Genomic DNA, 21122 nt, shown 5'->3' with positions numbered 1-21122 from the left:
CCAGAGAACCCTGGCTACTGGAGGAGGGACCCGCCTGCCTGATCAGACCTCCGGTGTGAAACTCGGGGTAAGGCAGGTGCCCCCCACCCAACCCTCCCTAAATGGCACCCCGGGCCAAGCCTCCCCTCATCTTCCCCACAGCTGCTTGTGTCAACCCCACACCTCTGCAGGGTGAGCGCAGTGACAGGGGCAAGGGGCGCACATTGGGGCTGCCTCCCCAACGGGGAGCGCAGGCCACTGGCAGCACGGAGATGGGGGGGGAGGGGGAATCACCCTGCAGGACTTGGAGGCAAGCCTGCACCTGACTGACACAGCACAAGGACCGGGTCGGGCTTGCCCCAGAAACACCCAGGGGCTCTTGCCCCAGGCACACCATAGTAGTGAATGACAAGGACAGAGTCTCACATACACACCCAACCCTGCTTTCTCTTCTCTGCCCCTACCCCCTCCCTACGAGGTGGTGATTTACATCTCTCCCAAAGCTCAGTCCTGCTTGGGACCGCTGCAGAGGAGGGGCACATGACCCCCTCTCATGGCTTCCCTTTGCTTCCCTGTCAGAATCTATTATTCTGCAGGGAAACAAACAAACAAAAAAAATCTGCAGGGGACAAGAATTCTCTGTGCGTGCAGTAGCACAAAACTCCTCCAGGTGTAATAATCTGTGTGCTCCATTGTTTATTAGTTTTGTTTGTATATTCACTAATTTGCACTCAGCGTCCATGTTTTACAATAAGATACACACTATTGCATTGCACGACAAAAATCTGCATGCTGGATTTTCACTGACCTTGCACTGTCTATCAGACTGAACAATGAGACATTGCAATTGGGTTAATTTTTAACTGAAAGAAGAAAACCACCTGTTGATTACCAACACTTCTTACAACACCTTGTTTTCCCTTGGAAGCCTCATATCAGAATACAGTCTCCACCCTGTCTACCAGGCAAAATCTAAGAGGTGGTGACATGGTTTTAGACAACAACTGTGGGAGTGACCAGAGGTCCCAACAGAGATCAGAGGCCCACCATGTCAGGCACGATAAACAGCTGGTAGATACAGTCCTGGCTGAAGATACAATCTAATCTAACTTGTTCTTAATTCTTTCTTGTTGAACTATTCATTGGTATTTGCCTTCTTCAAACAAAGGTGAAGCATCCTGTCAAATAAAATGATTAAAACTTCCTATTCTAAAATGATTTAAACTTTTTTCCCATTAAATGTGTATGAAGATGGGATTTTATTAAAATGAAGGCTCCCTTCTCAAACTAGCAAACAGTTCTTCCCTTGACTTTTAACCTGGAAAAATATGCAGGTTTTTTTAAAAATAATTTTTGACCTTTATACTGGTATCCAATCACAGACCTCTAATCCTAATTAAACCCTGATACAGAAAGAATCTTATCTTTTAAGGGTTTACTAACAGTACACTGGTTTCCACATGGGAGCCTGGAAATTGACTGGCTTCATGGAGTTTGACATTTTATATCGTTGCTGTGTGGAAATGAAGCAGAATTACTGAATAATTATTTTAAGTATATGATTGTGGTACCCTAAAAGCCCCATGAATAAGACCAATTTGAGGAGGGGAGAAAAAGCTTTCACGTAATTTTTCCCCTCCACAGCTGGATATTCATTCCCCGCTGTTTCCATATTTTTCATTAGGTTTAAAAGGGTTGCCTTCTGCATTATTCTTTTCAAGGCTTGGATTTTAGAAACTACAGGAGGAAAAACTGAAAAATTCCACAACTATGCAAAAAACAAACAAAAAAATAAAAAGCAGTTTTTCTGAATAGAATTTTATAGAATAGAAATTGGTTTTCTATAGCACTGTTCAAATTCATGTTATCCCTAAATAGTGAGTTAGTGCAGTGACTGCATACTATAGGCTGTTGGATCATATTAAAGAAGTTCTGTATTAAAATCACAAATGAGTTTGATTCCCCATAGTTTAAATTCCAGGGTATTACTAATTAAGAGGTCTCTTGGTTTTTGGTACTGTTTCTCTCCCTCTATGTGTGAAACTTGCAAGCTGCTAATTGTGTTAGTTCATTCTAAGACAGAGTCTGTTCTCAAAGCAATTCTTTGTAACAACAACTACTCACACAGAGAGAGACTCAAAGCAATACTTTGTAACAATAGAAACAGCACCCAGAAACTCCCCGCCCTTCTGTTGTATTCATTTTGTTGTATTAACAATTGTGATTAAAATAGAGATAGAGGATGTATGTGGATGGATGCTTGGTGTGGATAATAACTGAATGATCAGGGAGGTGCCAGCCTAAGAATCCAGTGTCCATCAGCTGAAGAAGGTGGCAAGTGGATATAACCAGAGGACCCCCGGAGGGCAGACTGGAATCCACCCCACAGCCTCAAGAATGGGAGAACCAAAGAACAAGATAACATCTAGCAGCACGGAGCCGTCAGGAATGTGCTATCTGCTGATTGATTCAGCAACAGCATGATGAAGCAATTCCCATAGACTGGCATAGGAAGAAATTCCTATAAAAATGGACTCTAGAAAGTGAGAACTTTGGGGTCTGATTCTGCAAACCAACTTCCAGGAGCATCAGATGAGCATCTGACAAGGCCGTGCTCCCTCCTCACGTCCAGGCCACCTGGCCAGTGGCTTGGTATGAGCAACTCTAAGGCTGGTAACTATGATAACAACCTTGCAGAACCTGTGTGTGTGTGTGTGTGTGTGAGAATGAATGTGTGAATAAATATGAGATTGAATGGAATGTTATAGCTATAACTAACTGCTTACTATGATTCTTTCTGTATTCACAATAAATGTGGTATTTTGCCTTTTTCCCTTTAATAAGATCCTGCTGGTTTTTATTTTATTGGTATAACAAGGCAAGTTTATAGTAATCAGACAGAATAAAATAGGTATTTAAAACTGTCAGGAGACCAAGGCTATCATCTACTCTTCTCATAAAGCTTCATAGGATCTTTAACCCTTTCCTCTGCGTAGACATGGACAGATAAGACAGCCATTTATATTTCAACAGAGCTAGAGTTTTGTATGTCTTGGCAGTGGGAATGAGCCAGAGTCCTAAAAATTGTGAGCTGAACCTCTTATCCTCTGGTCCAGAAGAAAGAATATCCACTACCTCTATCATACCTCTTATTCCAGCAATGATATTTCACAGGTACAGTCAACACGTTGAATTCCTACTGTGACTTGTTTGGCTCTGAGCAGAGCCTTTCTGAGCAGATGTACATTAGTAGCCATGACCTTGTTCTAAATTTTAAACAGTTTAGATATTCTTAACGTAGTAAAGGAAGATACATGTACTGGGTTACATAAAGTGAATGGTTGATTAATGCTGAAGCTTGGAGTTGCTGTAGAAAGGCAGCACTCCTTAAGGACATTTCTCCTTGAGATTCCATGAACTCCCATTCATTTTGTATGTTGTTTACATTGGATCTTCTGGTACAACAGTGACACACATGACCGTGACATTTTCTTTTTGATTTATGTAAAATTCTCTTATTCTTTACCTGTGACCACAATTTAAAAGTGTGTTCAAGTGACAATTTTTGACATATAGGTTCCTATTGTAATGACATTTGGAGTCCAGTGGTTGCCTGGAACAGCAATGCTATCAATAAATATTCACCACCATCCATTACCATCCCCGAAGCCCTTGTATGAAAGTTTATGATTAATCAGTGTCCTTTTTTTTAAATTTAATTTTAATTAAAAAAGACCAACAAAAGTTAAAGCAATATATTTTCCCCGTCTTCAATCAGGGTCTCGGTCAAGCCATTTTTTATTTTTTTTACTGAGGAGAACATTTAACATTAAATTATTATTTTAACTATTTATCTGCTCAAGTGTCACTATTTAAGATGAGTTCAGTTCCTCACTTTCAGTGGTGCATTTTCATAGATTCCAAGGCCGGAAGAGACCATTATGGTCATCTAGTCTGATCTGTATAACACATCACAACCCTTGGTAAATGATTCCAACTATTAATTCCCCTCACTGTTAAAAATTTACACCTTATATCCATTCTGATGTCCACAGATTTTCAAACATCAGTTGTTTTATTTCAATTTTTTTTAATGAAATATCCTTTTATGGAAAAATGCCCTTTTATTTATTTACATCTTAGGATGCACTGTTTCCACATGCAGACATGAAGTCTACTGCACTGAAATTATAAAACAATCTCCCTATACCAGAATATTTTGTACACCTCATATCAACAGAATAAAGCAGAACTCCAAGTTCTCTTTGACACTGACAAAATACAACCAAGAGTTCTTAATTCTTGTCCCAGATGGCAAAGTACTAATATTCCACTTTAATCACTTCTCATAGCTGGATGGAACTCACTCTTTCCCTCCATCCCATCTGGCTTCTTTAAGGTTCCCCTGGTTCTTCTTTAAAGAAGACTGGGAAATAGCAGTGATGTGAGCACTCACTCTTAAACGTGATATCATAACCTGTGAGGTCAAATTTTATTGTCAACAAATTCTTAGGCTTTACTACCATAGCAATCTTTTCCTTGTCAATGGCTTTCACAGTAGCCTTGAGTGAAAATGAGGAGAGCTCAGAGACAACAAAGACACTAATGTTAAAATGACGTGGAATAAGAACAGAGGGATTATTTCATACAGAAGACAGTCGCAGCAGCATACCATGAAAATGCTAGATGCTGCTGCTGTACATCACTGAGCAATATCAGCTGAGTGCCTCAAAAATTACATACAAAAGATTTTTAATGTGCAAGTTCCATACATCTCTCTTGTTTACCTTCCCCCTCCCCACTCCACCTCCATTAGTCTGGGAAGTCCACAGATCATCAGAGCTCACAGGGATAACAGAAATGAAGCTTCAAGTCTGTAGCGAGCATTTTTCTAAATGTTGCCATGGTGATCTCCAGACTGTTGATCCCCAGGGAGATCAGTGCAATATTCTGAGGGAACCAGAGCAGGACAAAGAAATGACACCCATTGCAAAAGGCAACAGGAAATATATATTTCTGAAAGCATATGTATAAAGGAATTAGTCAGAACTGAGTGCTAAGGGTGTTTGTATGAAAGAGATGCAGCCTTCATATTTTAAACTTCAGAGCAGTACGGTCTAGTGGATTAGGCACAGAGCTGGGGCCCAAGAATTCCTGAGTTATAACCCCTGATTCACCTACTGCTTGGCCTTGGGTAAATCACATAGCCTCTCTGTGCTTCAGTCTCACCCTCTGTGAAATACCTACAGGGTATAGTGAGGATTAATTAATATGTGTACATTTCTGTAGACATTTAATACTGTAACATAATAATAATCACTAAATGTAGTTAGGCCCAATATTTGACATATTTACTTAATTTAACAGGATTGTTTAAAAAGAATAAGGAAAAATAAACAGAGAAGTCAATGTATTTGTGCCCATTTGAAATTCTCACCATGTACCCAACAGAATCCTTTGGCCCCTTAAGCAGTTACATTCTCTTAATGCATTTCTCAGGAAATCAAGGGAATTAAATATCTGTCCCAATGTAAAAGCAACAAAGTTCCAAGCAAGATACAGTCTCAATATACTTTCTAGAAAAACGATAGGATGCCTTTATTTAACATGCTACTTTTCTACAATGACCACGTACACAGAAATAAATCATCAGTCTTATTCGACACCAATACTTCTGTTTCCAGGCCTGGACCATGTCAAATATGCCACAGCCCACAAACACTAAATAAGATTCAATCAATATTTTTTTCCATCAGGCAGCACATTTGAGCAGGAACTTATTATCAGCCACTGGCAGACACTTTTGCACTCAAAGGGGCTCTAAAATCAGTTAATCCTACATAGCTTTATGTTCCTCCACTCAAACATCCACTTGCACACTGCAGTTTCTTTGCCCAGAATATGTAGAATGTGACTATGTATTCCATACCTATTTAGATTACCACTACTAAGTGTTATGATAATCCCTAAGGCATTCTATAACTCCTACACTCTCTCTGCCACCAGCTACCAGTCTGCCTCATACAAATCCAATCTGTTACTGCAGATGGTTTCCTTAATCCTAAATCTAATAAAGTCAGGTAAAAATCTGTCTCCCACTAAATCTTTTCAGGTTGATAAGGTACTAAAAAAGTTGACAGACTTATTCCTTCCTCATTTACCAAGAGAGCTTTACCCTTTCATGTAAACAGTCACTGCATGACTACAGGCAACACTTTGTTTAATGTCACCTTTGTACTTTGCCCTGAGACTAATGAATAGCCACCTGTAGAGATGATGTTCAAAAGTAAAGCCCCATTCTTATTCAATATACAAATTCTTACTGCTTCATTAATAACAATGAAAAATGAAGAGGCAGGGAAGGAGAAGCTACCTTAGTGTAAATTTTACTTCATTTATAGCCTCTACAATGGCCTTTAGCAACTTGTGAACAATGGGTTTCATCAGTCCACCATCACTGCTGTACCACAAACGTGTTGCTTACCAAGAAAGTATTTGTTAAATATATATCTACATATTGCTTAACAGTATAGCTAGTATTCGGTGCTGAGGTGCTTGTAACAGTGTAAACTGGTCTCCCAGGGTTTTCAGACACATTTGAGACTCAGATTCATAGACCTTTGAGAAGCTTCCTTTATGTTCTCTGGGTGACCTGTTCTTTAGAATACCATTGTTCCAAACCTATGAAAACTTTGTAATAGACTCTGTCAACTTTACCTGCTAAGCTGCTCTCTCTCAGTAGGGGTGTCTTTGAAAATCATACTCTTGGATGCATAAGCTACTGAATCTAGAGAAGACATGAGTCCTCCCTTTGTTCATTTCAGATCTCTGTTAATCTCTCATTTTCCCTCTCCAAGATCAACGAAAGATTACCCTGTACCTCCAGGTATTGACTGCTCCTAATCACCATTATATTTTCATAGATAGCAGGTTCTTTAACTTAAATAATATATATTTTAAAATTGATCACTAGTTCTCTTTCCCAATGCTCTGAAAGATGCTATTGTCAGTCTTGAGCCAGTTTTAACCATGGTTTGAATTTGGTCTATCTCCTAGACAGCCACCTGACCAAAGAGCTGGACTGGGGCAATTGTACTTCCCATCCGTTGCTGATAGATTTCCTTATTCCTATTACATCCTGTAAGCAATGGCACACAGTAATATCTTCTTTCATTATGCTAAAAGGCAGCTTTCCCTGCCAGATCAATCTCTTTCTGCTACCGCTATCCATAAGGCCCATTAATGCCACTGAGTGAGTTAGCAGGCCAGGTTGGCTTAGCTGGTTACTCTATATGGGCCATAGCATTCCATTGCTCTTTAAACAGAGCTCCCCAGAGATATGGGCAACCTCTCCACGTGTTGTGCATGTGCACCACAAGATTTTTACAAGCTGTTTGCTCCAGAACAAGAGTGCTTCAGTTCTATGGCACCACCAGTCTTGACTCCATTTTAATCCTTTCTGGTCTGGCACCTGTATGTATTGCCATTTTGGTCTCTATAGGTCTTTAATGAGAGCCCTATAAAAATAATTGATTGTGATAGGAATAATAATATGGCATTTACCCTCTTGCATCTTGATCTTATTTTATTTATGAAGAATAAAAAGGAAGGATAACAGGCAGATTTTATTTATGAAGAATAAAAAGGAAGGATAACAGGCAGCTCTCCAACTAAGAAGCACAAGCCAGAAAATTTCTGATCATTCCTGGCAACTACATATGATAGCTCACTTTACTCTTTATTCAGATATGTAAAATAATCTTTCACTCATAATGTAAACAGGATTGTCTGGTACAAAATTATTTGGTAATCCAATTTACAGAGAACCCTCATACACTGACAGAGAAACAATTTTAATAAAATTTGCATTTATGACTACAATTTGGATGGATTTACACCTCTCAAAAGCTTAGGCATTTCCCAGTGCAGGAGAATGATATCAAGCAAAATTGAAGATCTTAGAGAAGTCTAACAACTGCTGTCTAACAGCTCCGTGATCTTGTATGGAGGATGGTTCTAGACTATTCTCAGTGGTAGAAGAGGACAGGACAAGAAGTAATGGTCTCAAGTTGCAGTGGAGGAGGTTTAGGTTGGATATTAGGAAAAACTTTTTCACTAGGAGGGTGGTGAAACACTGGAATGCGTTACCTAGGGAGGTGGTAGAATCTCCTTCCTTAGAAGTTTTTAAGGTCAGGCTTGACAAAGCCCTGGCTGGGGTGATTTAATTGGGGATTGGTCCTGCTTTGAGCAGGGGGTTGGACTAGATGACCTCCTGAGGTCCCTTCCAACCCTGATATTCTATGATTCTATGTGTACCCCAAGGACACAGCCTTAAGCAAAGATTCTACTCTCCATATTCTTCCCGGTTCCACGATCACAACACAGCACACTGCTCATATGCAATAGTATTATAAATATAAACTGCAAACTTCAGTGCTGGGAAGTGTGAGCACTAACCACACAGGCTATCAGACTACCTTCTTTGGCAAAGAAGTTAATACACAGCGAAATTTTAAAAAAACAAAACAAAACAGGAAAAAAACTTGGCGGAATAAGGTTACAAACGTCTTTTCAACAAACCATTCATCAAAGCTAAAAAAAGAAATGTATAATAAGATATTGTAACAATCACTTGTGCCCCTGTAGTTCCTGAGCCCTCTCTATGACCAGTTGTTTTTCCCAGCTGTTTTGTAGTATCCAGAGGAATGCCACAACCTGCCACATACCTAGGCTGAATTACCTTCCCACAATGTCAGAGTTTTGTTTCTTCAAGTGAGTCAGGCAGCAACTTGCCCAGCCAGCACAGGTACACATTTTAATTCTTCTTAAAACAAACTGGTTTTATATGTGATTTTACCAAAATGAGAGCAAATGATAAAATAAATATACTTAAACACCTCCATTCAACATAGCTAGAATGATGCTACAACTAAAGTTATAGAATATGAGGTTATCTGAACTTAGAGCAGAAGTGCGGTCTCTCACACTTGTCAGAGAAAACACCTTCATGCCCCATGTCCATCCATTATATGTTCTCCTCCTTTTCATGGGGAGATGGCTACCTCTGCATAGGATGGTTATTTTCTTGCTTCCATATTCACTTACAACAGTGAGACATTTGGTTTAGGACATTTGTTTCAGGACATTTGTTTCTTTTTAATCATGTCACATACATACATGGACATTAGGAAATACTCTACAAAGTGTTAGTCTTTAACTCCCAGTTTATGCCAGCTACTTGTTTTCTCCTTCTTGGTACTTGGCACCCTTTCAAGTATAGATTTCCATTAGTGTATCTAGGGGGGCTTTTAGGGTCCCCATGGCTGGTCCATTTCTCCTTATACATGTATCCTTTAACTTCTCCTTTGTAGGGTTAACTACTTCATATGGAACTTCTTTGGTAATACTTTATCATGCAAACAGAGGTGGGCCATCTGTCACAATTATACCAGCTAATATTTTGTCAGTTCAAGGGTCAGTTTAAATACACTGGGCCTGATTGGAATCAGCTGGGACAAGGACTGCGAACTGCCCACAAAGGCATGAATCAGCACACCCCTTGGTTGCTCTGACCCCACACCTTTACTAGTTAGCTTTGGCCTGCTGTAGGTCCCTGAGGCATAGTTTGAATTGCTTTGTTCCAGTGCAGATTCCCACTGGCTGTCTTTCTACCTTCAGAGGCTCTGTGACAAAGTGGAAGCCAGTGCAGAGCAGAGAATCAATCAAGCCCAGACAGTTTCTAGTGTAAATGGTGGATTCTCCGTAACTTGAAGTCTTTAAATCACTATTTGAGGACTTTTGTAACTCAGCCAGAGGTTAGGGGTCTATTACAGGAATGGGTGGGTGAGGTTCTGTGGCCTGCAATGTGTAGGAGGTCAGACTAGATGATCATGATGGTCCCATCTGACCTTAAGGGCTATGAGTTTCTCCCAATCTTTGTATTAAGCATCCTAGCTAATGCTTTCTAGAAAGGATTTTTATGATTTCTTCTTGACATTAACTATATTAAACAGTGCTGTTTACTACAATAAAAATATTTAAATTTAAGGGCATATGACCTACTCATTAAGATAAGATAGCTAGACAGAACTGCATCAGTGGTGAGGAACAACGTTTACCAACTTTGTTTAATCAAGGTACTCCAATTCTTCCTCTAATATTAGGCATTTGCCATTATGAATCATCAGGGTATGAATACAAATGCAACTATAAAACTGCAATTGATGCAGCATGCAGCTGCAGCACAAGGGGTGGACAAAAATCAAAGTTTTTTAAAAATTTAAATTAAATACAGGTTCTTTTAAAAACAAACATTTAAAATTAAATTCTAAATTGACAACCTTTGTTAAGCCCTATATTTATTATAATATATTAAAATCATTTTAATTAAAAACCAGAAATAATATTAAAGCAGTACATATTTCCTGGAAAACTTTACGGAAAGTCAAACCAATAAACTAAGGGAAGTCACTTGCTAATCACTTGGAACCAAGCTAATTGTTTTTAAAGTGCTAAACCAGCTTTTGAGAGCAGAAGCCTATTCTGCAGGTGAAGAGAGAATTTTTTCTTTATTTCAGTTTATTCATCTAGTTGAGCTCAATGACTACTTCATTCAAAGTTAAAAACCAATCAGAAGTTGAAAGCAGGAAAGCTTGGTCTCTTCCAATCTATGAATAAAAACTAGATGTAAGAGATGAGACCTACTAGTTCTAAAATCCTGAAGCACATGATTAGCAGAAACAATCACTTCAATTCACTAACTGCAGTAATACTTGCATTGTTTAATAAAAGAGTTTAAATGAAAAACATGTGTATATGAGAAAAAAAGTTTGTATACAGCACAAGGTAGTTTTTTTTTTATTAAATAAAAAAAAGCTATTTTTGTGCATTCTTAATTGAATTTAAATTTCCATTCAAACAGAGCCTGACACCAATCACAAGTAAAAAATTAATCTAACAAGACATGCATTATTCACCATTTTCTAACATAATAAAAATGTAAAAATTAAATTGGAATAAGTGTTAGTTAAGCTACATAACTGCTTTAATAAATATGTATAGATACAATGTACTCTCTTGGCTAGCAAAAAAGCACCACAGTTAGTTATGTTTCGTTGCAAATCAACATGCTTTAATGGTTACCGACCAACAAAAATCAATCTTCAGGAAAATATCGAAAAAGTAGAAGTACAAATGGAAAACTCCATTAAAGTTGCTCATTTAAATCAAGGTCTCCTGCTTGCTGATTTAAATCATGATTAAAATTGTTGATTTAAATCAATGCACCCTGGTAGCACACTTAATGTCCAACAAAAGCAGATGAGAACACATGACATTAGTGCTCTACAAACTTCACTGGCTCTCTATTTACAGACTGAATTTCATACTCAGTCCTAATCTACAATGCCCTTAATGGGACAGAGCAAGGCGCTTGGGGTATGTTTAAACTGCAGCTGGCAGCAGGCCTCCCACGCCAGGTAGACAGACTCGGGGTAACTGGGCTCACGTTAGCACATTAAAAATAGCAATGTAGATGTTTCAGAGTAACAGCCGTGTTAGTCTGTATTCGCAAAAAGAAAAGGAGTACTTGTGGCACCTTAGAGACTAACCAATTTATTTGAGCATGAGCTTTCGTGAGCCACAGCTCACTTCATCAGATGCAATGCAGATGTTGCAGCTCTAGTTGTGAGAGAAGAGTAGTCTACTTCTATTTTAGTGCACAAGCTTGAGCTCTGCTAGAATGCAACTGTCTCTCCAGGCTGGAAGGCTGACTTCCAGATGCAGTGTAGACATACCCTCAGAGACTACCTGTCCTAGACAAGATTTAAGGCACATAGGACACAGCTTTCTTAGTAGTGGGCCCCAAACATGAAGACTACGTTCAAGTCTACCTCTAGACATTTTAAAAAATACTGTTTATTTCATAAACATTGTGTAACATCGTAAAGCCCAACTCAAAAGTTCCTGCAGACTGAGATTCTGCTCTTTGTTCATTTGAGCTAGCCACAAATGGAACTCATGTCATTCTGCATAAAGCAACCAAATGTAAACCAGCCTATATACTATGTATCATTTTAAAATAACTTAACCAAAAAAGCCTTTTTAGAGGTTGACCTCTAATAAAAAGGTTGGTATTTAAATCTAGATCTTACTTCCTCTTTTGGGGTCATTAATTTATCATACATTGCAAAGTCAAATTAAAGGTTATAGTAACAGAAAAGTCAAATATAAAAAACATTAATGAACAAAGTAGTATCTAAATTCAAACAGGATCTTTTTTATGAACACACTTAAGATCAACATTAAATGATTTACTTGACTAGTACTTATATTGAGTTTGGCATAAAATTACGAAGGAGACAAATATTATTTAATCCCTATTTCTGCCCTAATAAGTGAGGATTTTCATTATTAAATATAAACACAGTTCATAAATACTAATTTACAGTCTGCAAGTGGAGAAAAGAAAATCATTGGCTTTTACAAATATATTCATACGAACAGCATAAAAATCCCGAGAGCCCAGGGCATTTTTTCACGTTCGTTAGCACAAAACTAGTGGTGGTAAAGGTGGAGAGCGGTGGAGGAAGTATATTGAAAACAGATTGACATGTTAATGTAAGCTGTTTTGATTTATAATTACAATGTTTCAGTTCACATCTGTTCATATCAAACAATTGCTTAAATCACGGTTGTAAAACAAAATTATGAAATACTCTGATGTTCCAGAAGGCCCACACAAGACCCTCTATAGCACTTTAAATGCTTGCCATAACTCCTTCGTAGCAGAAGCAGTTTCTCCACCAAACCAAAATAGACTGGGGTATGAGGATTTGGAATTTTGTCTATGTGATTATATAGACGCAGTGTCTGAAAGCCCCATATAGGGGGTTGCAGAGTAGCAGTGGTCATTATTTCAGTCTATGGGCTGGAACAGAAAGTCATGGGGTGGGCAGAAAGGGAGGCAGGGTGCAGAGAAAAGGGTCTACACATTGCCACATCAGGGACTACCGAGATCCCCGCACAAAATTAAATGTGTGGGGTTCTGTGGGCAGGGGGGGAAGGGTGAATTACACCCAACAACAATGGGATGCCTTTAAATCATCCATAAATAATTCTACAATCACAGCAGGCACTGCATGCTCACAAACTTCCTCTACACCAGTCAGATGAATGTTGTAGGCAGCAGTTTCCTTAAGCAAGAAAAGAAGATTGGTGCCCATATCAGTGCTTGCTCACACCAGTGGTGTTTACTTATCTGAAGCAAAAAGATTTGGTTTCACTCTGACCCAAGCACCAATGGTCATGAGGGAGTGTTATCTTTGTCCAATAGTTAAAAATAGGTGGAGAAAAGAAAAAACTGTGGAACATCTTAGAAGGAAGCTGCATGGAGATGTAATCAGAATACTAAGTAGCTTAGGTATGTGAGACACATCTAAACAGGTATCAGTTATTAAATAGGAGTGTGGTCTGTCAATCCAGAAGAAAAACACCAGACAAATGCAGTGAGACTTGACTCAGGGAGCCTAGATTTCCCAAATTTGCATTGTAACCTGAAAATCCCAACCTTTCAAAGACATCTATAAATTAGGGTTTTTTTGAAGATATATTTTGAGGATCTAGAATCAATGTCATCAATTATTTTTCACAGATGGACTCTTTAAAGGCTGCTTAGCTATATACTGCACTGGTTTTTAAATTCTCTCTCTCTCTCTCTCTTTTTCTTTTTTTTTAATATTCAGTAGACATCAGTAGCCAATAGGAAACGTGGTGTTAGTACGATCTCTTTCATGTTGTCTACAGATTACTTTGTGGCTGATAAAGATAGCAGATTTTTATTCCCTCACATTTAAGGGGAAAAGGAAGTATGTGGTGCATTAAACAGAAATTGTTCAGTGAAGCCACAACAAAATGAGAACCAGAAAAGCTGTGGTTCAGCTTTAAAATAGTAACCTACGTGACTGAGCTTAAATTCCATTCTGGTGTGACCACAGGTTTCTAGCTGGTTCCTTGAATGCTAAGGAGGCTTAGTTTTGCTTTGTTCCTCTCCAAATATCCTGATAGGATGACACAATCCAGTCCAAAAATAAACTAGAGTTTAATTTTGCTTTAGCATTTCTCTGTAGATGCCTGCATTCTTCTAATACGGTATCAATGCATACCCAGCCTACGCTGAACATTTCAAATGCTTAGTTATTTATAAAAACAGAACACATGGCCATTGGTGGGGGAGAGCTGAGTGCTCTTAATGGGGATTGAGATGGGGGTGTGAGTCATCACTTTCTCCTTTTTAATCCTTTTCTCCCCCTCTGTTCTGGGCTTTGTTCCTGGCAGTAGCATTTATTCACTCCAAGTAGGGCCAAAGCAGCAATGAAGTTCTCTGAATTTGAAATCCAGACAATGCCGAGTATTAATTCCGCTGTATGTGCCTGCTCTGTGCTGTTCAATCAGTTGAGACCCTTTCTTTGTACTCTAGGTTTTTCCCTCCCCTATGTAACAATCCCTATCAGCCACAAGCCTTTTGCTGCAGTTTTGTTTAGTTTCCCACCTGCTCTGCAATAGTGAGAAGGGAATGGTGTAGCACTGTAAGCTCAGTGTGTCACTCACAAGTACAAAGGTGCTGTATAATACGCAGAATTTCAGAACGCAAACAGGTATCTAATAACCGTTTACATAACATAACAATGCACTTGAAAATAAATTCCACATTTTAACTAAAATTGTGCTTAGCAATACATTAAATGGCATGCTGAATGGGACACATTGCTCATTTAATATCCCAGTGCTCTTTTTTTTGTTATGGCCAAACAGCATGGGAAATTTGTTCTCCAGCCCAATTATGCCACTGTGCTAACTGTGTAACAGATCGGGGAAAGAGGAGCAGAAAGTACGTCAGAAATAACAAGGTAACTTTTTGGATCATATTAAACAAGTTCTGTATTAAAATCACAAATGAGTTTGATTCCCCATAATTAGTAAAACCCTGGAATTTAAACTAAGAGGTCTCTTGGTTTTTGGTACTGTTTCTCTCCCTCTATGTGTGAAACTTGCAAGCTGCTAATTGTGTTAGTACATTCTAAGACAGAATCTGTTCTCAAAGCAATTCTTTGTAACAACAACTACTCACACAGAAAGAGACTCAAAGCAATACTCTGTAACAGAAACAGCACCCAGAGACTCCCCGCCCTTTTGTTGTATTCATCTGGCTTTGTTAACAATTGTGATTAAAATAGAGATAGAGGATGTATGTGAATGGATGCTTGGTGTGGATAATAACTGAATGATCAGGGAGGTGCCAGCCTAAGAATGCAGTGTCCATCGGCTGAAGAAGGCATCAAGTGGAAATAACCAGAAGTCCCCCAGAGGGCAGACTGGAATCCACCCAACAGCCTCAAGAATAGGAGAACCAAAGAACAAGATAACATCTGGCAGCACGGAGCGGTCAGGAATGTGCCATCTGCTGATTGATTCAGCAACAGCATGATGAAGCAATTCCCATAGACTGGCATAGGAAGAAATTCCCATAAAAATGGACTCTAGAAAGTGAGAACTTTGGGGTCTGATTCTGCAAACCAACTTCCAGGAGCGTCAGATGAGCACCTGACAAGGCCCTGCTCCCTCCTCGTGTCCAGGCCACCTGGCCAGTGGCTTGGCATGAGCAACTCTTGCAGAACCTGTGTGTGTGTATGAATGAATATGTGAATAAATATGAAATTGAATGGAATGTTATAGCAATTAACTAACTGCTTACTATGATTCTTTCTGTATTCACAATAAATGTGGCATTTTGTCTTTTCCCCTTTAATAAGATCCTGCTGGTTTTTATTTTATTGGCATTACAAACTCACATTTTTAATGAAATTAACAGTGGAAGGTGGATAAATTAACTGTCATTATATTTGCTTTCCAAATTCAAGCACCTTTCCCTCTTTACACAGCCCTCACACAACCCCTGCTCAATAAAATCTTCAAAGGAAGACCCTCCCAGACTTGCCTATATTGTGCACATTCCTCATTACTTTTGCTGCTCCAACAAGAATTCTTTGCCTGATGCTATGAAAAGGGGTGCAGGCCCAAGGTCTTGAGCTCCTGGGAACCAAGAACTCCTGACTTGCAGTCTTGGATCTAACAGGTCCTCTCTTTGGCCAGGCCACTCACTTTGGTCAACACTCCCAAACCTTGGGGCCTCAGATTTAGAGCCTAAATTCATGTTGAGGCATCAAAATAACCAGCCTGAATTTCAGGAGTGCAAACACTTGAAGCGCCAATTGAAGTCTACGACAGCTAAGTGTGTCCATCCCCTCTGACAATCAGGCTAGTTAGTTAGGAGTCTAAATCTTCAGCACCCAACTTTGAAAATGCTGGCTTTAAACACTGCTTCAGTTTCCACATCTATAAATAATACTTACCTGACAGGTGTTCTGTGAGGATTAGCTAATATTGTGAGACCACTCTTGAAGATCAAAATGTTATTAAGCATTCTGGCAGGCTGATATTTTGAAGTTGAACTTGATGCCACAGCTCTCCTATAATGCTAAGAATTTACATTACTGTCTCCTTGATATTAGATATTAAATTGTACAAATTAAGCACTGTGGTAGGTTATTTGGCAGGAATACCAGAAAGTAAAAGATTAATGTGCAGATCTTCAACATCTCAAGAAAGACAAATGTATTCCTTAAAATATAAAAAAGGAAAAAGTGTTCTGGAATCTGAGTGCATAAGCATTATGATACAGTTGTTAATTACATGATCCTCTTACTATTTTTTCCACTGGATCCCTGTCTCATTTAATGCACAGACGCCCTAAGCTTATGGGCCGCCCAACTCACAACATCCACATTAGCATGCGAACTCGAGCCCCACTAGTGGAAGTCTGTCTACCCAGACAGGGAGCCTCACTCCCAGCTGCAATACAGACATACAGCAGAACCTCAGAGTTACGAACATCTTGGGAATGGAGGTTGTTCATAACTCTGAAATGTTGTAATTCTGAACAAAACATTATGGTTCTTTCAAAAGTTTACAATTGAACATTGATTTAGTACAGCTTTGAAACTTTACTGTGAAGAAAAATGGTGCTTTTAACCATCTTAATTTAAATGAAACAAGCACAGAAACAGTTCTTACCTTTTCAATTTTTTTTATTAAACTTTTCCCCCTTTTTAGTAGTTTACGTTTAAAACAGTATAGTACTGCGCAGTATTTGCCTTTTGAGGGGGAGGGGGGCTCTCTGCTGCCTGACTGCATACTTCCAGTTCCAAATGAGGTGTGTGGTTGACTGGTCAGTTCATAACTCTGGTGTTCGTAAAGCTAAGGTTCTACTGTATTCTTATGGTCTAATTATTATAGTACTGCCCATAGCTCCCAATAAGGGTCTGGCCCCTAGCGAGTTGGGCATTGTGCAAACACTTGAGAAAAAAAGGACCGTCGAAATACTGGTGTTCTAGCCAGGCTCTTTATGGGTGTGTTTATTTAATAATGATCTGTTTGGGAGCAATTAGGAAAAAGGAATACATTAAGTATTTGTCCTGCCAACCTCAGATTATGATAAATATACAAGAAGAATCCAATTCAACTGTCTCATTTTGCGTGTCCTCCCCCCCAAACACAAGGTTTAAACCTAGTCAGTCTGTGATCTTTTGGCTCCTTGCATGCTTTCTGCTTCTGCAGCCCCATGGGCACTGTCCCATTCCATCCTCCCACATTGACAACCCCCTTCACTCTGCATAATTAGCATGTCCCAGTGCAATTACCACCTTCTTGTCCCCTTCTGTCTTTCCATCTCTCCCTAAACAACCTAGTTTTACTACTGTTGCCCTTCCTCCCCTCTCTTCCTTCCACCATTTAACTCAGCTGTGAGGGGAAAGCAGTAAAGCAAAATGTCACCCACCTTTTGGTTCCAGTTTGACTAATAAGCATTTGGAAGCACAAGCTGAAAGTGCTTACAAGTATTTTTGGAGGTTTATTCTAATCTATCAGTTTTAAAAGTGACTGAGTAACAAAACCATTCAACTGCAATGACAAATTAATATAACATGCTTCGATCTTAACGTGCTTCATATCATTTTCCCACATTTCTTTGTCAAAACAAAAAAATAATTTTTATTGCACAAATCTATTCTGGGTGTTCTGGGCATTAGAAAAGGTGACAAGCGGCAGAGTGGCCTAGTGGAAGGGGAACCTGACAGGTTCTTAGGATCCTATTCCTGGTTCTGCATGTGACCTCTCTGTGTGATTGTTTCTCCTCCCACTCTGTTTTGTCCATACAGATTGCAAGCTCTCCAGTTTCTCTGTGTATGGACAGTACCTAGCACAATAAAACACTGATTTTGCTTGGGGCCCCTAGGTGCTATGGTAATACAAAATAATTAAGTCTTTTAAAAATAGCGGCTATAAAGAGGCATTGTCCCACTCCATATATCTGCTAATCCAGTGCTATCCCAATCTCTTAGACACTGCGGGATTAGTATCTGACAAAGAATTCAAAATTTAGGAATATATGCTTCTAATTGTAATGCATTACTGGTACAAAGGCACGTATATAAATTAGAAATGATGTTTCCACTCAGAGCTTTAATCTGTATGTTCATACAGTTAAAACAGATGAAAAACAACATGTATTGGAGATCACATTAATTCTGCCACAATGGATAAAAACGTTGACACTAATTTAACTAACTAGCATGTTTTTCTATTGAAATTGACAGAGGAACATATACAGCAAGAGATTTGGCCAACATGGTAACCATCAATTTAAAGCGGCTTGCTGTATACTCTGAGTTTCGATGTGTGAATAAAATGACTCATTTCCTAAACATGAGGTTTTATATATTTTGAAGGGCAATTTTTAACTTTTAAGCAATTTGAAATTAAAACCCTACACTAAATGGCTCTGTACCCTGCTGCATATTTATTTCTTTAAAAGATTGTGCTTACTGCATAAGCATGAGAAAACAGAAGGAAATAAACAATGTGAAATGGGGCACTAAGTGATGAGACTGACATGAAAAACAGCTCAGTCAACCATAACGCAAACATGATGGTTCAACTGCTATACAAGTGTGCTCCCCCCTTCCCCATGCCCCCCGCCCAGAGACTTCAGGAAGTTTGAATGTATAGTTATTGCCACATGTTCATTAAATATGTCTTGCTTTGGTGTTTCTAAAGCATGTATCACTGTGGGATTTAGACGGTGAGTCGTGAGAGCAGAGTACTACACGCAACTCAAACATCCTTAGATTCTCAAAAAGTATCACTGGCTGAATCAGGGTCATTGTAATGCCTTAGGGACATCAGCCCCAGACCTTCAGGACTTGAACAACCGGTGATAGCTCCTCGGAAATCCTTCCAGATTTAACTCCACTGCATGCTAGGAGGTTTTTAAGCTCTGATTCTGCAACCATCAACTTCTCTAGTGAAGCTTACACTGACGATGTGCAGAGCAGGCACCAGTTAGCGCTGTATGGACATTCATTCAGTGCAGACATGATCAATGAACCTTTGGCTTATATACGTTGCTGATGAATCTCAATTTAAGTAGATCCCAATAACTTCTAGACAAAACAATCCTATAAGTTTGCCAAGGTTGCCCTCTTATAGATCGTTGATGGTTTTTCGACTACTGACTGGCTAGTAATTTTACAAGTTCACAGAAACTTGCAGCAATGGGAAACAGGAGGTGAGATTGTTGGGAAAATGTAGCAAATTAAAAAGACTGGAAGAAATCTGTGGCAGCATGGTTGTCACTATCATTATAGCCACGCAGAACCTCCCATGGTGACAGCAAGGATACAACTCACTCAGATCTTTCTGTTCCAAAAAATCTTTCTGTTCCAAAAACACACATGAGCTAAAGGAGACTTCCGTTAGCATCAGAGAGTCTATGACACACAGATAACGCGTTCTAATTCTACCTATTAAAAGGTATCATAGCTACTATATAGGTAAGGTATGTAACAATATTATCAAACACTCCTAGACCAAGGAGAAGTAAAATATGGTATATGCTTTCAATAGAGGTTGCAATAAAACTGTAACAGTTATGAAATATGATAATGGGTTATACACTGATGGTGATGTAATAACATTTTTTAAAAGGATTTAACTGGAGTTCTTAGCTTACTGTTAGAAAACAATTGCCTCTAGATTTGAAAAAGCTACTTCCAGAGGGCAGTAATGCTCTCAGACTGAAACTTCAGGAATTGAAAACACTACTTACAGTGAAAAAGAAAAACATTGCACTGAAGTTTGTATTATAAATCCAAATCTTCAGTGCAAAAATACATGCTATAGATACTACATATGGGACTGTATTATACAAAGTAAACCTAAATCCCATTTGAAATGGAAAATATGTCTACAGTACAGGACTCAGGGATCCCAACTGGTGTTTAAACAGATTGTTTAAAAATTGGCATTTACAGACAGCCCAATGTTGCCTCTTCGTTTCAAGCAGACATATAGATAGCTAACAACACTGACAAGACCATGGTAACAGTTTAAGTCAAGTACTGGCTACAAATGTACAGATATATTTTTTTAAAGTTTGTCTTTTTACAATTAATAAAAAACACAAGTCCTGACTGAGCATTCTTGGTGTGCTCAAAATTAGTCCCAAGTTCCATAGGAATATTAAAAATACTTGGATTTCAAAATTAGGTCTTCGTTTTGGCATCATCTGCTGGTTTACTGAATCATTTATAAAAAGAAAAGGAGTACTTGTGGCACCTTAGAGACTAACCAATTTATTTGAGCATAAGCTTTCAGTGAGCTGTAGCTCACAAAAGCTTATGCTCAAATAAATTGGTTAGTCTCTAAGGTGCCACAAGTACTCCTTTTCTTTTTGCGAATACAGACTAACACGGCTGTTACTCTGAAACCTGAATCATTTATATGGTTACTGATCATACAGCAATAGCAGTTATAAACTGCTTTATTTGTGAAAAACTGAAATACTTACATTCACTTTTTCACTAACTCTTCTTTACTGCACTTAGTTATTTTCCAGGACAGTTTTCAATCTTCTTCTTTTTCACCTTTACCTATGAAAAACAAGGAAAGGGATTACAAAAATATCCATTATTTTTATTCTTTTTACACTTCGGACTACTTATGTAAAGTGATCTGTAATGGTTCAGAAC

At 38.8% G+C, this 21122-nt stretch overlaps 1 protein-coding gene across 1 annotated transcript in view; it reads right to left on the bottom strand.

The window, feature by feature from the left end:
- PLXNB2 (plexin B2) overlaps positions 1 to 21122 on the bottom strand; it is a 237407-nt gene that overhangs the window by 120350 nt on the left and 95935 nt on the right. The window contains exon 2 of the mRNA XM_077834580.1: positions 20942 to 21023. Within this exon, the coding sequence (XP_077690706.1) occupies positions 20942 to 20943 (2 nt within the window). The 5' untranslated portion in view covers positions 20944 to 21023. The remainder of the gene's footprint in view (positions 1 to 20941; positions 21024 to 21122) is intronic.

The sequence above is a fragment of the Eretmochelys imbricata genome, chromosome 1 (genome assembly GCF_965152235.1).
Source record: "Eretmochelys imbricata isolate rEreImb1 chromosome 1, rEreImb1.hap1, whole genome shotgun sequence".
NCBI classification, from domain to species: Eukaryota; Metazoa; Chordata; order Testudines; family Cheloniidae; genus Eretmochelys; species Eretmochelys imbricata.
This window is presented reverse-complemented; position numbering and strand designations above follow the sequence as displayed.